This window comes from Astyanax mexicanus, chromosome 10, assembly GCF_023375975.1.
Source record: "Astyanax mexicanus isolate ESR-SI-001 chromosome 10, AstMex3_surface, whole genome shotgun sequence".
NCBI classification, from domain to species: Eukaryota; Metazoa; Chordata; class Actinopteri; order Characiformes; family Acestrorhamphidae; genus Astyanax; species Astyanax mexicanus.
This window is the reverse complement of record NC_064417.1, coordinates 41,558,773-41,577,178: the sequence shown is the minus strand read 5'-3', so window position 1 is coordinate 41,577,178 and position 18,406 is coordinate 41,558,773. Positions and strand designations below refer to the sequence as shown.

General features: G+C 36.5%; 2 protein-coding genes across 3 annotated transcripts; one reads left to right on the top strand and one right to left on the bottom strand.

Moving 5' to 3' along the window:
- Positions 1-897: 897 nt before the first annotated feature.
- Positions 898-3,871, bottom strand: pin4 (protein (peptidylprolyl cis/trans isomerase) NIMA-interacting, 4 (parvulin)). The gene is made up of 4 exons (XM_007247414.4): positions 3,511-3,871; positions 3,004-3,074; positions 2,108-2,227; positions 898-1,211 (listed from the first exon to the last, which is right to left on the bottom strand). Exons 1-4 carry the CDS (start codon positions 3,545-3,547, stop codon positions 1,053-1,055), a joined length of 387 nt encoding a protein of 128 aa, XP_007247476.3. The 5' UTR covers positions 3,548-3,871; the 3' UTR covers positions 898-1,052.
- Positions 3,872-4,433: 562 nt separating this feature from the next.
- Positions 4,434-8,033, top strand: nek12 (NIMA-related kinase 12). 2 transcript variants are annotated; one of them, XM_049484438.1, is made up of 3 exons: positions 4,434-6,223; positions 6,984-7,175; positions 7,449-8,033. In XM_049484438.1, the coding sequence occupies exons 1-3, from the start codon at positions 5,014-5,016 to the stop codon at positions 7,610-7,612; spliced, it is 1,566 nt and encodes a 521-aa protein (XP_049340395.1). In that variant the 5' UTR covers positions 4,434-5,013; the 3' UTR covers positions 7,613-8,033. The 2 variants fall into 2 exon arrangements, with proteins under 2 accessions (XP_049340395.1, XP_007247475.3); XM_007247413.4 differs by having other exon boundaries at positions 4,442-6,166.
- Positions 8,034-18,406: the final 10,373 nt, after the last annotated feature.

Genomic DNA, 18,406 nt, shown 5'->3' with positions numbered 1-18,406 from the left:
TAATAAACATTAAGTCGTTTGGTCACGTGTCCATTTTTTTTTTTTAACAAAACACGAACATTGTGCATCCCATATTTGGTGGTGGTGAAACAGCAACTTAGTCATAGAAAATGACGTGTACTAACGTAAGATGGATGTGTGCACGTTCATTCAAGGCTGCAGGCTAAAAGATTCTGCCCATTTACATCTACGCATGTAACTATAATCCTTAGAAATGTATAGCTACAGGGACATAACTGTTCATTCTGAACAAAAAAAACATAACATTTATTTTTTACATTATTATACTAAAAAAAAGATCTAGATTGATCAAGATTATTATAAAAAAATATTATAGATCACTAAATGATAAATCAAATGTAATAATAATTAAAGCTGGTTAAATTGTAGCTATAAAATGTAAATATGCATTTATTCTATAATTTATAATTGTAATTTATAATTGTAATGTTTCTTAACATTAAACTTTATTGTGAAACATTACTTACACAAAACAAATATCACACAGTCTAAGGTTATATTTTTTATTTATTTATTTATTATTTTTTTTATTCTAATTTATTTATAAAGTCTCTGAAATGTCTTACAAAAAAGCTGTGTCTGCTATAAGGTATACATATAAAGGTGCTCAGTTTGACAATGTGTTGTCAAAAAGGTACTGTTCCTTATCAGATATTCAACACAAATGTGATAAGACTGATCAAAAAAATACTTACCATGAACATTAAGCCATTTCTTACTCTGAAATGATCAGTCTTTGTAATTTTTATGACAGTGGAAGGAAGGCATTAAGTCCCACATGGTCTCACATTGCTGACTCAACACTGCCCCACACCCTTTAGACAAGTAAGTCACTGTTGCATTGTGAACAACCAAGAATGACAATCACATTAAGAGTTCACATTTTTCAGTTTTTATTAACTGATATTTACACGGTTTAAAAAAAATACAGCCAGTGTTACAAAATAATCTGCTGCTCACATTACTGCAAAGCAACTGAGGAAAAAAAGCCACCAAGCAAAGCTTCCTAATTTGGCCATCAAATACAGGGGTCACTTTTTGCCTTCCACCATGATGATGTGGTATCCAAACTTTGTTTTCACGGGAGGATCTGTGTATACTGGTTTATCCATTGTGCTGATGGGTAGTGCAAACGCAGCATCCTGAAATGGTCCCACCATTGATCCTCTTGTCATCCAGCCAAGGTCACCCTGCCAAATGCAAAACAAACTTTCTTAGGCTAAGTTTAGGCAGATTCAGAAATCTGATCCCTGTCCAGAGGACACATTATTTGGTCTTTTAATCTAATCAATACATTAAAAAAGAAAATTACATTTCAATCAGAATAGTGACACATTAACCTAAGTATTTAAGTAAACACCATGTACTGAATATATCCGGGCACTAATGTACTTGTAAAGGTACCAAATAACATGTAATTATGGAATTCAAATTACAGAATAGAAGAAGAAAGGGAAACTGAACCAGTAAATAGTTTTAAAAAAATAAAATTAGTCTGAAAGCCTTTTCCAATGGTAAGAAACAAAGCAGGTGGGATCCTGCCATCTACTGGTAAACAAGAAGAATAACTGAACCTTCAATTTGCAAATGATATACCCAGCTGTAGTAATAAGAAAATTATTCTTTAATCAATATAATACCAAATCTAATATTCCAAAATCAGTACTAAACATTTTGAAAAGTTATACTGTGCACAACAAGGTTGATCTTTTCTGCAAAATCCATGTCAGACCACACAGAATGTTTTTATTTATATTTTATTTATTTATAAGAATTATTATTGAATTAAAGCTTGTGCAAACTTGCACAAACAGTTTAATGCTAAGAGCTTTTAAGTTTGTCAGCATAATAATTGCAATATATTTCATATGATCAAACAGAATCAGTTCCCTGTGTAAAGAAAACTGTGCTATATCTGTACTGAGCTACACATTTATTTCTAGAGGGTCTGATCACTGCATAGTTTTGAATGTGGCACACCCAATTCATCCTTAAGTTAATTTAAGAAATCTTTTGTGTAATAAAGGCAGGAATAACATCCAAGAATTATGATTAAAGGTCTATTCTGCAGTTTGTGTCTGCTTACTCCTTGTCTAGCCTTGTCTTCACTGTATTGTGATGCCACTTCACTAAATCGCACTCCAGACTTCAGTTTCTCCATTGCCTCCATGCATTTCCCATGCTTTTCACAAAGAATATGCCGAACCTGTTTGGGGCGAAATGAACAAACATCATTTTAAGTTACACTTACAAACTTTACACTGACATGCATCATTTCAACTATATTCAACAATTCACCACAGGTAATGAGACGAATGTCACATCAGTAAGGAACGTGCACATCTCTCTCTCTCTGTCTTTCTCTCTCTCTCTCTCTCTCTCTCTCTCTCTCTCTCTCTATCTATCTATCTATCTATCTATATATCTATCTATCTATATATATATATATATATATATATGGAAAAAATAGAATGGGAGTGGCATTTTCAAGCATCTGCACAAGTCTAAAGTCACCATACCTAGTGCACGGGTTACTGAAAGCACTGGGCTGTGTTTTCTTAAGTAATTAACATCATTGATCAACAGATGTGATTCAGAGATATGCCCAATTTTACAGTACAGCCATATTAAACAACTGTTTCTGCTGCAAAGGATAGACAAGCTGCCTATTAAAATCCTTTATTTGAGATGATACGTAAGATGAACAGATAATCACAAACATTTGGACATAAAGTGACAGTTTCTCAGACAGAGATTAGTCCAAGTCTTACACATGATTTAAAATGCAGATTTTCAATTGAGAATTAAGCAAAAAAAAAAATATATATATATATAGTCAAGGTATGACTATGCTTAATCCTAAAACTAAAAGGAACGTATCTATTTATCTGTCTGTCTATGCATGTTAAAATGTGTAACTCTTAGCTAACCTACCTAGTCAGCTAATAACATTAAACCATATAAATTAACCATGTAGTTTACCTTTACTGCAGTCCCTCCTTTCTGGGCTTTCTCTTTCTTATCTGTGTCTCCACTACCGGAGGCAGCAGCTCCTGTTTAAAAAAAGGCTTTATTAAATTATGAGACCATAGACTTTTATAAACTTCACATCTGCTCAGTTATCAGTTTACCTCATGGCTACCTAGGCTAGCACAAGTGCAGCTACTAGTATAGCCAGGTAGCAATATTTTAACAAAATCTGCTCACTTCAGTTCAAATTCACATACACTGGCCAATAAATTGATATATAGCTAGGTTAGATAAGCTAACAAAATATCTGGTTATTTCGTGTACATAGTACGTTAGCTTAGCTACAGTCGTGGCTAGCTTGCTAATATTTAGCAACAGTACGATGGCAGTGTTGCTAATGCTAGTTAGTTAGTTTAGCTAACGCTGGCTCCAAAACAAAACCAAATGCACTTCAGAAAGAATCGACTAGCTGCGACATCTATTTCTAATAATAAGTTGCCATTAAACCACAAAGCTCACCTTTTGCACCTTTGCCACCCTTTCCTTTAGGTGGCATTTCTGATAACTAGCTAGCAGTTAGCCTTGTACCCTACACCAGCACGACTCACTACACAGCACAGGAGAGCTATGTTGCCAGGTTCTTTTTTCGAATCCCCCCTGTAGGCCTCCGCTGTTGATTTAGGATATTTAGGATAAAATAGAAATAATTAAAATATAAGATAAAAAATCTCAAAAGCACATATTATAACATATAAATAAACAATAAACCGAAATATTAATCTTATTTACAATTTTCCCAATTCTCCCATTCTCCCTATTTTTTTTACTTATCAGGCATAAACTGATTTGTTTTCTTCTGTTAAAGCCAAACGCGATTAGAATTACAACAGTATGGTGAGCACACGAACAGGAGGTAGGGGGTTTTACAAAATAAATGCACTTAATTAACAAATGATAAATACAGAATTAACCTTTTATGGTATGTGGGTCCTTGATTTTTTTGTATTAGTTAACAGTTCATATAATTTATTTTTGTAGCACTCCATATATATCTTGTGCAGTGTATATAAAAAAACTAAGCCATATAAATAATAAACATTTGATATAATGTGTTTTTTTTCTATAGTATTTTATTTTACACATAATTTGGTAATAAACTGACATCCTCAAATTCTGAGGAGCCACTTGGCAGCTGACTCTTTTTAGTGAGCCGGGCCAAAAGAACTGACTTTTTAAATGCTAACTAATTGGGATATATATATATATATATATATATATATATATATATATATATATATATATATATTAATTTCTGCAATTATGTTGTAATGTTTAGCCAAAATTGTAATGCTATTAAATTATGAGAACTGTTAACATAAAACCATTCTTGTGAACTTAAAATTCAATTATTTTCATCATAGCAGATTCTACGCAGTGTTGGAGAGACAGCAGTGTGAAGAGGGGAGCCCTCTCAGCCAATCAGAAAACAGCTTGTTCAAGCAAGTCGTTGTTGCCAGGGGGATGACTTTACCCCTACCCAAACAAACCGCGAGCGGAGATGACAGTTGACGTTGGACAGCTAACGATAAATTAGTAAGAAAAGCAGATAACTAGCTAAATGACTAAACAGATAATTTAACGTTACAAATAATATATTTAGATAGCTAAACGTATTAACGCTATGTAGCTATGTTCTATTGGAAAATAGCGTGAAAATACACGGGTTTGAGTTAGCTAACTACAAGTGTCTCTTTATAGCAAGCTGACGTTTTGAGCGTTATCAAAAAGGTGCCTGTAGCTAGGTTAACCTAATCTAAATCTAGGTTATATAGTTAGATAATGAGCGGACTGCAGGAAGGAAAGCTGCAGGAAAGTGGAAATGGGATATAACTACATTAATTCATAGAAAAGAACAGATAGTCAGTGTGAAATCTCTGCCCAACACAACGGAAAAACACAGTATGGTGGTTTAATTACTTTTTCAGTTTAAATTACACTTTTATAGCCAGTTAGCTACTAAACATGGAAACATATGAGCAAATTCTCACTCTTGGAAGTGGTGGAGCAGGAGTCGTCCTGCTGATGAGACATAAAGAGACAAATAAGCTCTATGCTGTGAAAAGAATACAGGTAGACAACTCTCGAAAGACAAAGACCAAAGAGGCTGTGTTACAAGAGGCTGAAATTCTGAGGAATCTCAAGCACCCCCACATTGTGACATGGAGTGACACCTTTTATGACACAGCAAATGAGCTCATTTACATTGCTATGGACTACTGTGATGGTGGGACCCTGGATGACCAGATAAAAGGAAGAAAGCCAGATGAGTACTTCTCCGAACACGTGACTATGAAGTGGTTTGTGCAAGTGCTCATGGCAGTCAGCTACATCCACTCCAAAAAAATTCTCCACAGAGACATCAAAACCTCCAACATTCTCCTAACCAAGCGGGGGATGATCAAGCTTGGAGATTTTGGAATATCTAAGATAATGAGCCACACACTGGATATGGCTTCCACCTGTGTAGGAACACCCTGTTACCTCAGTCCTGAGTTATGCCAGGACATTCCATACAGCACCAAATCTGACATATGGGCTCTTGGCTGCTTACTGTATGAACTTTGCACACTCAAACCAGCTTTCTGGGCTAGAAATCTGCTGAATTTGTTCTACAAGATAATAAAGGGTGAATACAGCCCAGCTCCAGATCAGTACTCAAAAGACCTTCACTCTCTCATTGAGAAAATGCTTTGCTTGGTTCCTGAGAACAGGCCGAGTGCTAGCAGCATCCTGGGCATGCCCTATGTCCAAGAACATCTCGGCCAATTCATTGAGCACCAAGAGACAGAACTGACTAAGGTTAATGTTGAATCCAGGCCTCAGACAAGACAAGTATGTGTTCCAGAGGACATATCTGCTGTAAAGAGTGAAGATGCAACATTATCCTGGAAGGACACTGTTGTTTATATGGAAATGCCCACTCTGCAAGAATCACCAAGTATGAAAGGAGATGATGAGGCAGCTCTTGTTGTGGAGGAGGAGTTGGCCCACGCTACAACTGAGTCTGATTATTCAGAAGACTTTGAAGAAAACGAGAGCTTGTCATCTGTTGAAGGTACTTCAAGGAAGGATGCCTCCTTCAGTCCTGAGCGTCCGTTTGAGGAGGAGTCGCAGGGTCGCAGCTATGAAGATGAGAAATCCTTAGATATGCACTGTCAAGTTGGGTCTGAATGTATGCTTTTCATTTTGGGTTTATTATAACTATGATGTGTGTAAACTAGGTCACACTGGTCTGATACCAGGTATCAGGTACCAGCTTATATCAGAATATTAGCAGGAAATGCTGGGTTGGATATTTTGTATTTTTATACAGGAATCTAATTAAATCATATAAGAAGTGTAGTTTGAAACAGCACACACTATGCTGAACTGAGCATGATAGGCTGCTTTTATAGTAGATGCAAATATTGCTAATCTTTAGAATCTTTAAGATTCTAGTGTAGCGCTGCTAATAAATACGTAACTTAAACTACAGTCACCAGATGTGAGTTAAATCCATCTGGCAAAAAGGGCAGTGAACTAAATGAAAAACACTGACAAAAATTATTTTCAAAACTGTATTTAAGGGTTTCTTTACTTCGGATCAGCCTCTTCTGACATTGAAGCCAAGAAATTCAGCCTAACATTCGATAGTTTTGTCAAAAATATATGATTTTGATACATATTAAGTGGGTTAAGAAATTTGTTTAGTGTTTGTTAGCAATGCTAGCCCAGCATCTCCCAATGTATAGAGGCGAACCTTAGGTACAACGTATCAAGACCTTGTCTAATGGACTGCAAATGAGAATGATAATAATGTATGGTAATGTTTTTGGTAATGTAACAATCAGTTTACTATATGCATTTAATCTTTGTTAAAAACCTTTCCTAGGATGAATGAAGAGCATGTTATGCCTATTAACATTTGTGTGGTATATGACTGTGTGTTACAGCTCCTCCTGATGTGGATGTGGATGCTATGGAATACCCAGATGACTTTGAGGATGCTGAGGAGGAGGAGTTGGCTGAAGTGGTGAGCTGTGCCCGAAATGCCATTCAGTCCCTATCAGAAGATGATACCCTGGAGCTGAAAGATTCTGGTGGCCTTTCCGTCACCATGAGAACTCTAAAAGATAAGTACATTGGTCAGTATGCACATCTTAATTCAGAATACATAACTTGTTTGTATATAATATTATTTTCTCTGCTTAGGAAAGTCATGATAATTACTGGATTGACATAATGTACAATGTACAGTACAATAAGTAGTTTTAGTAGAAAATGATCTGTGTTTTGAACAGTATATGGTAATTTTAGTAATTTAGTAATTTAGTCATTTGTTCAGTGATAACTCAATGTCTTTTTTCTTTTTGAAAAAGCAATCTTATTATATGATATGTATATACTGACTTTTGCAGAGGATGTTGGGCCCTTACTGTATGAGGAGATCAGTGGGCACTTTCTGAATGGCTTGAAACCAGAAGACCTGCAGCCCCAGTTCCAGCACACGATAGGGACTGACCATCTGGAGACCTGCTATCTTATATTCAACATTGAACAGGAGGGTACTACTACATGTTGAGCAGGCAGCCGTTTTATTGGGATGGGCTGAAATTTGATTAAAACGTTTTGTTCATTATTAAAATTATTTATGCTCATGGTAATATATTTTTCTAAAGTATGTGTTTTTTTAATTAAAATTAACATACAGGGCTAAATAGCAGGGACTTCCCCTAAGCACTACATTGCATAACCAATAGATGGCAGTCTACAGTTAGAAAATGGAATATAAAGAAAAAAAGCAGGCTTTGTTTGTTGTGTGTTCTGCTGTTGCTGTTGCTCTTTTTTATTATTATATCATATCATCACTGTCCAATGAAAAACATGTATCTCCAAAACAGCAGATTTACAGAAGAGCTTTCAATGAGAGTCAATGTTAAAAGAGTTTATTTTGGGTTTAGGAGAATTTTTATTAGTCTATTCATAAAGAAATGTTGACACAATGTAAGGGACTGCTTATGTGTTCAAAATATGAAGTAAACTGAAAATTAACAAATGCAAAAAAACATTTTTAATTGGGCAGCCATGATATATTCTATTTTAGCACTTTCATTATGCTAGTATTACAACAATCACACATAATACTTTGATATAATTTGCAGATGATGGTGTTTTAATGATTATAATTATGATGATAATGATTAGTAATGGTGGGAACAAAGAAAGAGAACCAAATAAAATACTGCCAGATAGGAACCCAAAAAGGGAATATATACAAAAAAGAGTGTTTTTTTATGAAAGGAACGTTGAAATAAAAAGGAAATAGCTCCTAGAGTGGCCTCACTGCATTATACTTTACAACAAGATAAGAGAAATATCCCTGACAAGGAGCAACGCTAACATGCGAGAGCTGAAACATGTTTTCCACATAGTTCCCTCCCTTTTATCAGGGAATGATCATACCCCCTGAATACTACTGAGTAAATACTGTACATCCGATGAAAGTGCACCAGATGTCTGGCCATGTCTCACTTCTTTGAGCGGTAATATAAAGCAGAAGTGAGAGGCACGTTTTGTACATTTGTAAATTGATGGGCTGCAGCTGCTGATCCACTTCACATATGTTTCCTCCTCCTTCTCACTGGCCTCACTCATTCTAAAGGGAAATTACATCAATATATGGAAAAAGGTGTCACACACGTGAGTGCTGTATGTTGCCAAATGGCTTGTGCCATAAAAAACACATATATATTTACTTCACTTTTTTCTTTAAGTGACATTTTGCAGTTTGGCAGTACGTTTTGTGTGTATACATACAGTATATTTATCTGTTTAGGTGAAACCCATTCAGGTTTCATTTATAAAAAAAAAACATTTTGACTAAATACAACTGGTACAGTTTTTCTTGTAAAAATTCTCAGTTTTATGATAAGTAAATGTATATCAGTTATCTTTTTGCGCTGTTCTTTCTCTGGCATGGAATGAGTGTACAACATATATCTGATTTTCCAAAGAAAAAAAAAAAAACAACAACAAAAAAACAAGAATTTTGTGCACAAGATTGAATTTTGGGGTTCTGAAGTCAACACAATGTTATAATTTTAAAGTACAGGGGAAAAAATCAGGTGAACACGCACTTGTACATGAATAATTTACTGATTCTGAAAGTTTCCAAATAGTGCTATAAGACTTCAGTGTTTTCATTAAATAAATAAGCTTTGGAAGGAGGAACATGCCTTAATCTCCTCCCTTTCCAATCTAACATCCTATAAATCCACTACAATTCCCTTACATGTCATGACAGGTTTTCACAACCCTCCACGGCCCCATCTCCTCCCTAAATCTGTAACTCTGTTATCTCTTCTTCCTTTTACTTTTTGGAGATGGGGGACTGGCTCCCTATGTCAAGCAGATGCTGCCCAAACTCTAAAGTTCTCGAAAGTTCTCTGAGTTTTCTCCCCTCTCGTTTTTCTCTTCCAAAATAGCCATAAGATAATGGCGTATGTATGCACAACCCAGCCTGCCATGCACTTAAAGAACACTGAGAATTAATACAGCTGAATTAATACTACTGTCTTCTCTTATGGAGCTTCAAAAAAACAATTAATTTAATTAATTGACAAAAGCCAGGCTGTCAGCAACCCCTTAAAATTAAGACTTGTGCGGCAGATTCCTGTTTTTTTCTTTCTTTTTAATATGTTGTACATTTATTATGATCCTAAAAAAACAGCACTTCAAAAAAATCAATGAAAGCCTAATACTGTCATGGCATTCATATCACCAATGAGAATATGTAAATCATCCATTCACAGCAGTTTATATAGCAGTCTTAACCAATGCAGTAACCAAAACAGCTTGGGTAATTATAGGAGATAAAAAGGTTGGAAAATAATGAGTGACACAAAACTAAATAAATAAAAAAAAAGGTTACAGCCTGACCTAAGGATAATATGATACTAAATAACAAAACAATATATCATAGCATTAATAGATAAACAACAAAATCCTATAGGCATATCATATCACAGCAGTAATATATTCCATTTCATCATTTAAAATGGGGCATTGATTAAGCAATGAGCTGTGAGTAAAAACAGTCACGTTGTGTTTCTAGTAGCAAGTGCTTTGCCCCATGACGGAACAGTAATTGATGACATTAGCGGCAGGGGTAAGACTGTGAGAGAACGGAGCATTTTGTTCCCTCGCTAACAGACTGGAAATGCAATGTTTAATTGGCGTTCCTCAGAATACTTTCTCATAAGGGTGGTCTGTGTCCTCACAGAATTTACAGCTTCCCCAACAGTGGATTAGACAGACTCTTAATAAAAAAATGTTGAAACAGTATGGAACATTTATTTAGACTTTTATTACAGACAGAATTAATCCAAATAATACATGTTTTGTCTGGTCAACTTAATTTCCTTTTTTAATATACTGTACATTGATTCAAAAAATGTTTCTCAAAGAAACATTGGTAGAGGTTTGCATATGTTTGCATACTATAATTAAACAAATCACCTAATCAGGAGGAATTCCATTGTGTAAAAGGCAAATGTACAAGCTTAGGTTGAACACCTGTAATCTGTAGATCTCAGAGGTATGGGAAGGACCATCAAACTGTGGTCAAAAAAAATGAGACCAATTAAAAATGATGAGTTTCTTAGATTTTACCAAATTGATAACCTCTGGAATATAATCAAGAGGAAGATGGATGATCACAAGCCATCAAACCAAGCTGAACTGCTTGAATGTTTGCACCAGAAGTGGCATAAAGTTATACAAAACAGTGTGTAAGACTGGTGGAGGAGAGCATGCCAAGATGCATAAAAACTGTGATTAAAAATGAGGGTTATTGCACCAAATATTGATTTCTGAACTCTTAAAAGTTTATGAACATGAACTTGTTTTCTTTGCATTATTTGAGGTCTGAAAGCTCTGCATCTACTCACCTACTCGTTCTTCCAAAAACAAGGGTATTAACTCCACCCCCTTGGGATTTACCCTAAATATTGAAACATTGCTTTGAGAGCTTGATAGCATTCTGTCACAAGATTATTACTGAGACCTGGATCTAAGTATTGTTAGATGATTCGTTCTGAATCACAAAGTCCACTCCATCTCATCACAAAGGGATTGGAATGGTGCTCCATCATTCCTGAGAACCCAGTTAGGCTGCTCCACATCTCGGTTTTATACCTTTAATACCCCTCTTGCCTGATGCTTGGCACTGGACATGCTGACCTTAAGCTCATGTGCGGCTGCTCCAGAGTGTCCCATACCATTGCTAAAGCTGTTCTAAGGAGATTATATAAGCTATGTCCGCACAATTGAACTTCTGTGTCAGCAATGAGTGCACAATAGTAGCTGAGCATAGTAGTTCACTAATTGGAAGTGGTGTCTGGGCACATTTGGATATATTGTGTTCATTCATTTCTATAGGCTAGGTCTTATTACAGTTAGATTATGTTTCCAATACTAGGGAGATATTCTATACAGTTATTAATACACTGAAAGTGAGGAAAAGAAGAATATAATACATGCCAATGGAAATATATGCAGTGCTCCATACAGTGGGGGTGTAAGGAAATATACTCATATATTGATGATTGAAGTATCACAAAACACAGTATTGGTTTTTAAGCATTATTTTATTGTTGGTGTCATTACAGCCAACTGTTATGATTGCATAAAAGAAGTTCTGTATGGAAATTTTAACCCTTTTTAAAAATAAATTAATCTTGTTACCAAGTTTATTTAAAGATGTAAACACTGAATGCTGGTTTGCCACTGTTTAAGATTTTTTTTTAAGCTGAAATATTGATTAAATTAAAATTAAATCTCATAACTAACACTCAGTACCCCTCACTTTCTCTCTCTCTCTCTCGCTCTCTTTAATTTCTATTTATTCATTATTTTATGATAATTAATTACTAAATATTGTTCTGATTAATCGAATTCTTTTTTAATCGACTAACAGTACCTTTTTTTGAGGTAAGTGGATCATAATGAGAACCACACACTGAGAACTGTAGCTATTCCACAAACAATAGCTAGAAATAGCATTTATATCGTTAAGTTATAACAGTACTAATATAAACAAAATTCCATGTTGCCAATCTTATATTGATTATATTGTTTACATTTAAATATACTCTATTAAATGCTTAAGTTTGAAGAAATAGAAGTGCTATTAATCGCAATTAATTACAGAATATTGTTGTGATTAATCAGATTATGTTTTTTTAACTGATTAAAGGCAATTTTTTTTTCTTTTCTTTTACTAAGATTTACAAATTTTACTAAACTTTTATTTGACAAAATATCGCTAAATATAGCCTTGCAAACAGTATCGCAATATATTTTGATATACTAAATCATGCCCTTTGCACCGTGATATGTATTGTATCATAAGTTCTTGCCAGTACACTGCCCTACCATCCAGCCAGCATTTTATAAAGTGACTAAAATGAAGAAATAGATGTAGAATACCCCGGGGCCTAGATATAGTCCCACGGAACAAATATAAAAATTTGCACTTCACTTGAACCAAGGAAGAGCGGGTCACGACTAAAGAGAAAAACAACTTCCCCCATAAAAAATTTAAACGCAATCCCACGAAACACAACTCCAGGTTACACTCTCGCGGGAGGAGAAAGGTTGAAACAGCAGTTGAGAACTAGTTCAGTATAGAGCCTTTTAAAAAATATTCCATGAGTCTGATGGAGGGTCCACTCTGCTTTATTCGTCCCTGCGTGCTTTTCAGTTTGCTGAGCTGGAAGTGGAGTGAGATGTGGTGCAGAGGGTGTTTGGTGTGAAACTGTTTCCATCAGCCGTCTTATCACTCGATGGTTTGGTGTATGACACTTGGAAGTTGGTCAATACGCTGTCTATAGTGAAGCTAATGACTTAGAAAGCCCGTTGCTTGTTTCTTTGGGCTTCGCAAGCAACGTGCTAAATGTGATGTGCCATCGACTGATCTCTGCATGAGTGCCCAACACTTCCACACCACTGTTTTCTCCATCAGCTCTCCTCACTCACACTCAGTCAGACCCAGTCACTCCAGAGTGGTGAATACATAACAGCCTGGCGACAACACAATGTGCTGTTTCTTTCCTATTTTGTTCAGCTGAGAAAATATCTCATTCACCCAATGCTATCCTTTTGTTCTTGAGTAAGAATTTAGCTTTTGGTTATCAAAGCATATCCATATTATTTGTATACTGCTTTTTACATAAATCCAGTAATAAGACAGCAGATCAAGAGCATATAAAACATTTTAGTAAGCATGCCAAAAGCAACCGTAAGCCAGAAGGTAGCACAGACATGGAAGCCCCATGCAATGCTGGCTGAAAGCTGGAAAAAGAATCCTTGGAAAAACGACAACCCAGCTAACACAGAACATTATAAGAATGTTTAGCAACATTTTGAAAAGGTTCCAGGATGTTTAAAACCTTAAATAAAAATGTTGACATTAATTTGACAGCTTGTATGTTCTAACAATGTTTACAGTAACATTTAAAAATGTTCTACTAATCAAAAATTGTTAGTAGGATTATTCTGCTCAAGTGTACTGATTGATGGTAAGAATAATGGTAGTAATGATAATTATTGGTATATAATGGTGGAAAAATTTAGAACTTTTAAAGGCAGTTAGCAGAATGATTGGCAGCTGGTCTGAAGTGGATAGCAGAAAAAGCCCAGAAGTCTTTTACAGTATCTGGCCTGACAGGTGTACAGGCATTTACTCAGCAAAATGTGGATTTGGTAGATTATAGATCACAGAGAATCACAGAGATCTCACAACTCCTGCAAGGTCTGTGATTCTTCAACACATTAAAAACAGATCTCTGTCAACAAATCATCTACAATATCCTGCATCCTGGCATCCATCCACTCTACCATTCACAAACCTGTGTGCCTGCGCCATCACCTCAGTTTTTTACAATTTTATGTGTTCATCAACCCGTAGATCTGCTATCTTTATGTAAAGGAAAACATCAATTACCAGTTTCTAAGCGAAACAAGCTTGAGGATTGCATCTGTGGAGCCTCAAACTAGAGTAAGGGGTGCTGAGAACCAGTAATATAGGAGGTTATGCCTCGCAGGTACTTACAGCTGTGCAAAAGATCAAGAGACCACTTCAGTTTCTGAATCAGTTTCTCAGATTTTGTTATTTATAGGTATATGTTTGAGTAAAATTAACTATGGACAACATTGCTCCCAAATCCCAAATAAAAATATTGTTATTTAGAGCATTTATTTGCAGAAAATGAGAAATGGCTGAAATAACAAAAAAGATGCAGAGCTTTCAGACCCCAAATAATGCAAAGAACAAGTTTATATTCATAAAGTTTTAAGAGTTCAGAAATCAATATTTGGTGGAACAACAATGGTTTTTAATCACAGTTTTCATGCATCTTGGCATGTTCTCCTCCACCAGTCTTACACACTGCTTTTGGATAACTTAATGGCACTCCTGGTGCAAAAAATTCAAGCAGTTCAGCTTGGTTTGATGGCTTGTGATCATCCATCTTCCTCTTGAATACATTCCATAGGTTTTCAATTTGGTAAAATCAAAGAAACATTTTTAGTTGTGTTCTGGATTTTTTTTGTAGGTCTTTATACATCAATTGAAGAATCTAACATTCAATACAGAATTCAGTATGGAAACTGGAAGACAGAGCAGAGTTGATAGATCTGGGCTGATATGATCACATTTTCTTGTTTTAGTAAGGACCCCAGCTGCTACATTTTGAAGAGTTATGTAACGCTCCCAAAGCTTGCTGGTACCAATAACATTTTCATGATTAAAGAGACTTTTTTCTTTTTCAAAGTCATTGTATTGAATGTTTTATATGTACAGTTCCTCAAGTAGAAACACCAGGGGAGTAAATGAAGGGAGTTTGCAGACTAGTCAGATCAAAGTGAACGAAACTGAAATGGCAACTGTTCTCAAACTTATATTCCTGCATCAACATTATATAACAGTCATAAAGTATAGATAATACTGGTAAATGTTTTACTGTGATCTTTTGCTGCAAATACAAAATACGTAATGGACTTCAGGCTGGCAGTCCAGTTACTCTTTAAAAGCGTAATCTTTGCTTGACTTTAACTCTCCGAAATACATATTTGTCGTCTATAAAGAGAGTGCCATTTACCCACCCAGAGATTATAAATGTATAAAAATTATACATTTTTCTTTTAAGAAATAGGAACACACTTTTAAAATACTTGAAAAATGCAACCACTGGTAATAACTGTACTATTAGCAGCAGGTATAAGAGCTGTTTTTTTGATTATGTGATTCATGGTGGTGGGGGTTGTCTCTGTGACACTGCAAACTGTCAAGTGAGTCTCACACTTACTCGAAATCTGCACAAAATGAGTGAAGTTTAAAAGAACGATTCAGTCTTACGCTGCAAATACGTCAATTTCAAACGCACCCCGGGGGCAGCTGGTCTTCTCATTAAATCCTATTCCTGCGTTTGTGCCCATGGACTCTGACTGCTTTACATCCTTACCGGTGTTCAAAAAAAAATCATGCCATGGCTTTTCCAATAGGTCATGTGGTCTTGCTGTGAAAAATGAAGATCATTTTTCTTTGTCTGGGAAATAGGTGGGTGGAGGAATCACGGCTGACAACCTTTTTCCTGGCCTCGCTAACACAGGAAAGTCATCATTAATGATCAGTGTGTTCCAAATAGAAAGACAGAAGTCCAGCTGAGGAAATGGAGTCTAATGTAACCTTGACCTTAAACAGACAGCACTTTGGTGAGCGCTGTAATGAGAAGGGGTTGTGGGTTGGGTGGAAACAGTATGGTGAAAATGGTGTTGATAATTATTTCTGTATATATATTAGTGGTGAAGCAGTGGAACTACGTCATCTGGAGTGATGGAGAATCTTGCAGTCTGTACCAATGGGTTGGGTTGGAGTTGTGCTTGTAGGTCTGGTGGAATGACCTGGTCTAGGATCTGGTTGTGACAGAGAATGGGAGTAGGCTCTCTCCCCAGACCCTCTGACAGACCAAACATGTAATGTATAAAGGTATGAGCCAGTGTGAAGGTTTTTTTTACAAACATGACATGGTGTGTGCTTAGTTTTGGCGGACTGGCACTAAAGACCCCGATGAACATGACTTGGGACTAACTGCTGGCACAGTTGCCAAGCTAATGCCAGGATATTGATGCCGGGCAAAGCTAATGCTGCAGAAGCGATGCTGAATAAGGCCAGCATTGTAGCAATGCTATCTTGTGGGTGTGGTTGAGACCGTTCGTTATGTATTGTTGTGGCCGTTTAGCATGCTAGGAAGCTATCTATCGACTCAAGCTTTCTACTCCTTTCTTCCAAACTTTATTTTTCTCCACTATGCACATGTATTTGTGCAGAATCCATCACATAAAACAGAATGAGCAAAAAAAAAAAGCGATTTAAAGCCTCTCCACTATGTTCAGAATCAAACTGCTGGGGATATGAACGAAGTACGGTAGGAATCAAAATCAATCAAATCAGGAATCAATCATTGTCTGTGATTGCTGTGAAGAATTTTTCTGGCCAGTCGGTGCAGAATGTCCCTTTACTGCCTCATAATCATTTGCTTTAAGTTGAGAATATCTCAACTGTGTTTGTTGCTTTTGTCACCTTGCCGCAGCTACAAATCGCACAAGCGCATAGAAAATGAATGGTCACCTGATGCTCTGACAATGTGAACTCAGGGTAATACTGTGATAGTGATGCTAACACCACACTTGCAATGTCCTTTGAAGCTGGCAAGGTAGCAATGCCAACTAACTGTTGCTAAAGGCAGTAATGAGCAAGCCTGACTGTAGTACCGATTATGGGTGAGGCCGCTACACTGCTAATGCTGCTACTGTTTACAATTAAAGCCTATTTAGTGAAAAAGACAAATTTAAAGAGTGTACAAATGTAAAGCTGCAGGGCCATTTAAGGTGGAATTGTTTCGTTCTGTTAGCAAGAAAGGAAAAAAGTCTCAGAATTAAAGAAGCCCAACTCCTACTAATTTCCAGAAATATATAATAAAGTGCAATAAAGATAACGAGATGGTAATGAGGCAATAAATGGGATTGCTGGGTTAATCTGAGCAGGATGGTTTTTCCAGGTCGTCAAAAGAGAGCAACCCTAAATGTCTCTTTCTCTGGGTCAGGTTTGTACTGCTTACTGCCATCACAAGAATCCACATACAACACAATAGCAGTAGCAGCAGATAATACCACAAATATGAAATGTAATTTGAGGTGGTGGTGTCATCCCAGCAATACAATTTCTTCAACATTGCTATAAGACCTTCCAGGGATAGTAGAGTCTGCTGCTGCAGTAAACAAGGGTTGAACTCTCACATGATAGCCTTGATTCCAGTAGCAACACTGGATGAGCAGGTGTCTACATAAAGGTTTTATACATGCAATGTATGAATAGTATAACGAAAGAACGATAACACTCCCCAAGAGGTATTCAGTGTATACCTCAGCATATGCAGTAAAGAAAAAAAAGGGAGGGAGGCATCAGAAGCAGTGCGTGAGAGAGGGAGGTTTGCAACTTGAAAGCTGTTTGCGCTTCCTCCTAGCACTAAAGCACTTAAGACAATAAGAACCTCCAGGCTGCCTTAAATGAGTCTTCTATCCTTTATGTCGGAGGTTTGAAATATTGATGGGAGATGGTCCAGGGCCTAGCAGGGTGGAAGCAGCTTGACTGGGGAACAGTAGGCATTAGAGAAGTGAGGTGGAAGACAGTGACAGTACCCTGCACTCCAACCTGCCCTGGATGCCTCTCCAGAGACAGAGCGGGTCACAAAGCACAGCATCCGATATAAAAAAGGGAAAAAAAACAAACTGTAGGCTTGTGTTCTCTCCCCGGAGCACAGCATTGAAAACAGCAGTCAAAATCAGATCTAACTCATCAGCTATAGGATCTGCAGTGCGTGGTTCTGCTTGGCAGTGCATGGATTTATCTCGCGAAGTAGGACGCACCTAAAGGCGAGTGGGTGTGGAGATATATAACACTTTATCAGAACTATATTATCTGTCCTGTCTGAATAAAATAACAGTGGTGACAGCTGTCAAAGCAAACACAATCTAAAGGAGGTGCTACCACATTGTTGTGCCATCCTTCATTGAGCAGCAAATTTTATGCTTGTCGTGAGCCGATGCAAGCCCCGACGATTGATTGTGACATCTAACTCTCAAAGCCTCGTTTCAGAAAGGAAGGCTTGAACAACCTGTCATTATCGCTCTCCTCAAAACTGCTTTAAATTTTAAGTTCTTATTATTCAGCAAGCAACTGTGTGGGAAACAATGCAAATGGTTTTTCTAACTTTTTTCATTTATTTTTTTATGTAATTATTGTAGTTATTGAGAT

Coding starts and splice junctions, on each gene's coding strand:
- pin4 (XM_007247414.4), bottom strand. CDS start 3,547: ATGCCACCTAAAGGAAAGGGTGGCAAAGGTGCAAAAG. Junction 2,228..3,003: donor AAGGAGGGACTGCAGTAAAG/GTAAACTACATG, acceptor CGCCCCAAACAG/GTTCGGCATATTCTTTGTGA. Junction 1,212..2,107: donor AAGACAAGGCTAGACAAGGA/GTAAGCAGACAC, acceptor TGCATTTGGCAG/GGTGACCTTGGCTGGATGAC.
- nek12 (XM_049484438.1), top strand. CDS start 5,014: ATGGAAACATATGAGCAAATTCTCACTCTTGGAAGTGGTGGAGCAGGA. Junction 6,224..6,983: donor CTGTCAAGTTGGGTCTGAAT/GTATGCTTTTCA, acceptor TGTGTGTTACAG/CTCCTCCTGATGTGGATGTG. Junction 7,176..7,448: donor TCTAAAAGATAAGTACATTG/GTCAGTATGCAC, acceptor TGACTTTTGCAG/AGGATGTTGGGCCCTTACTG.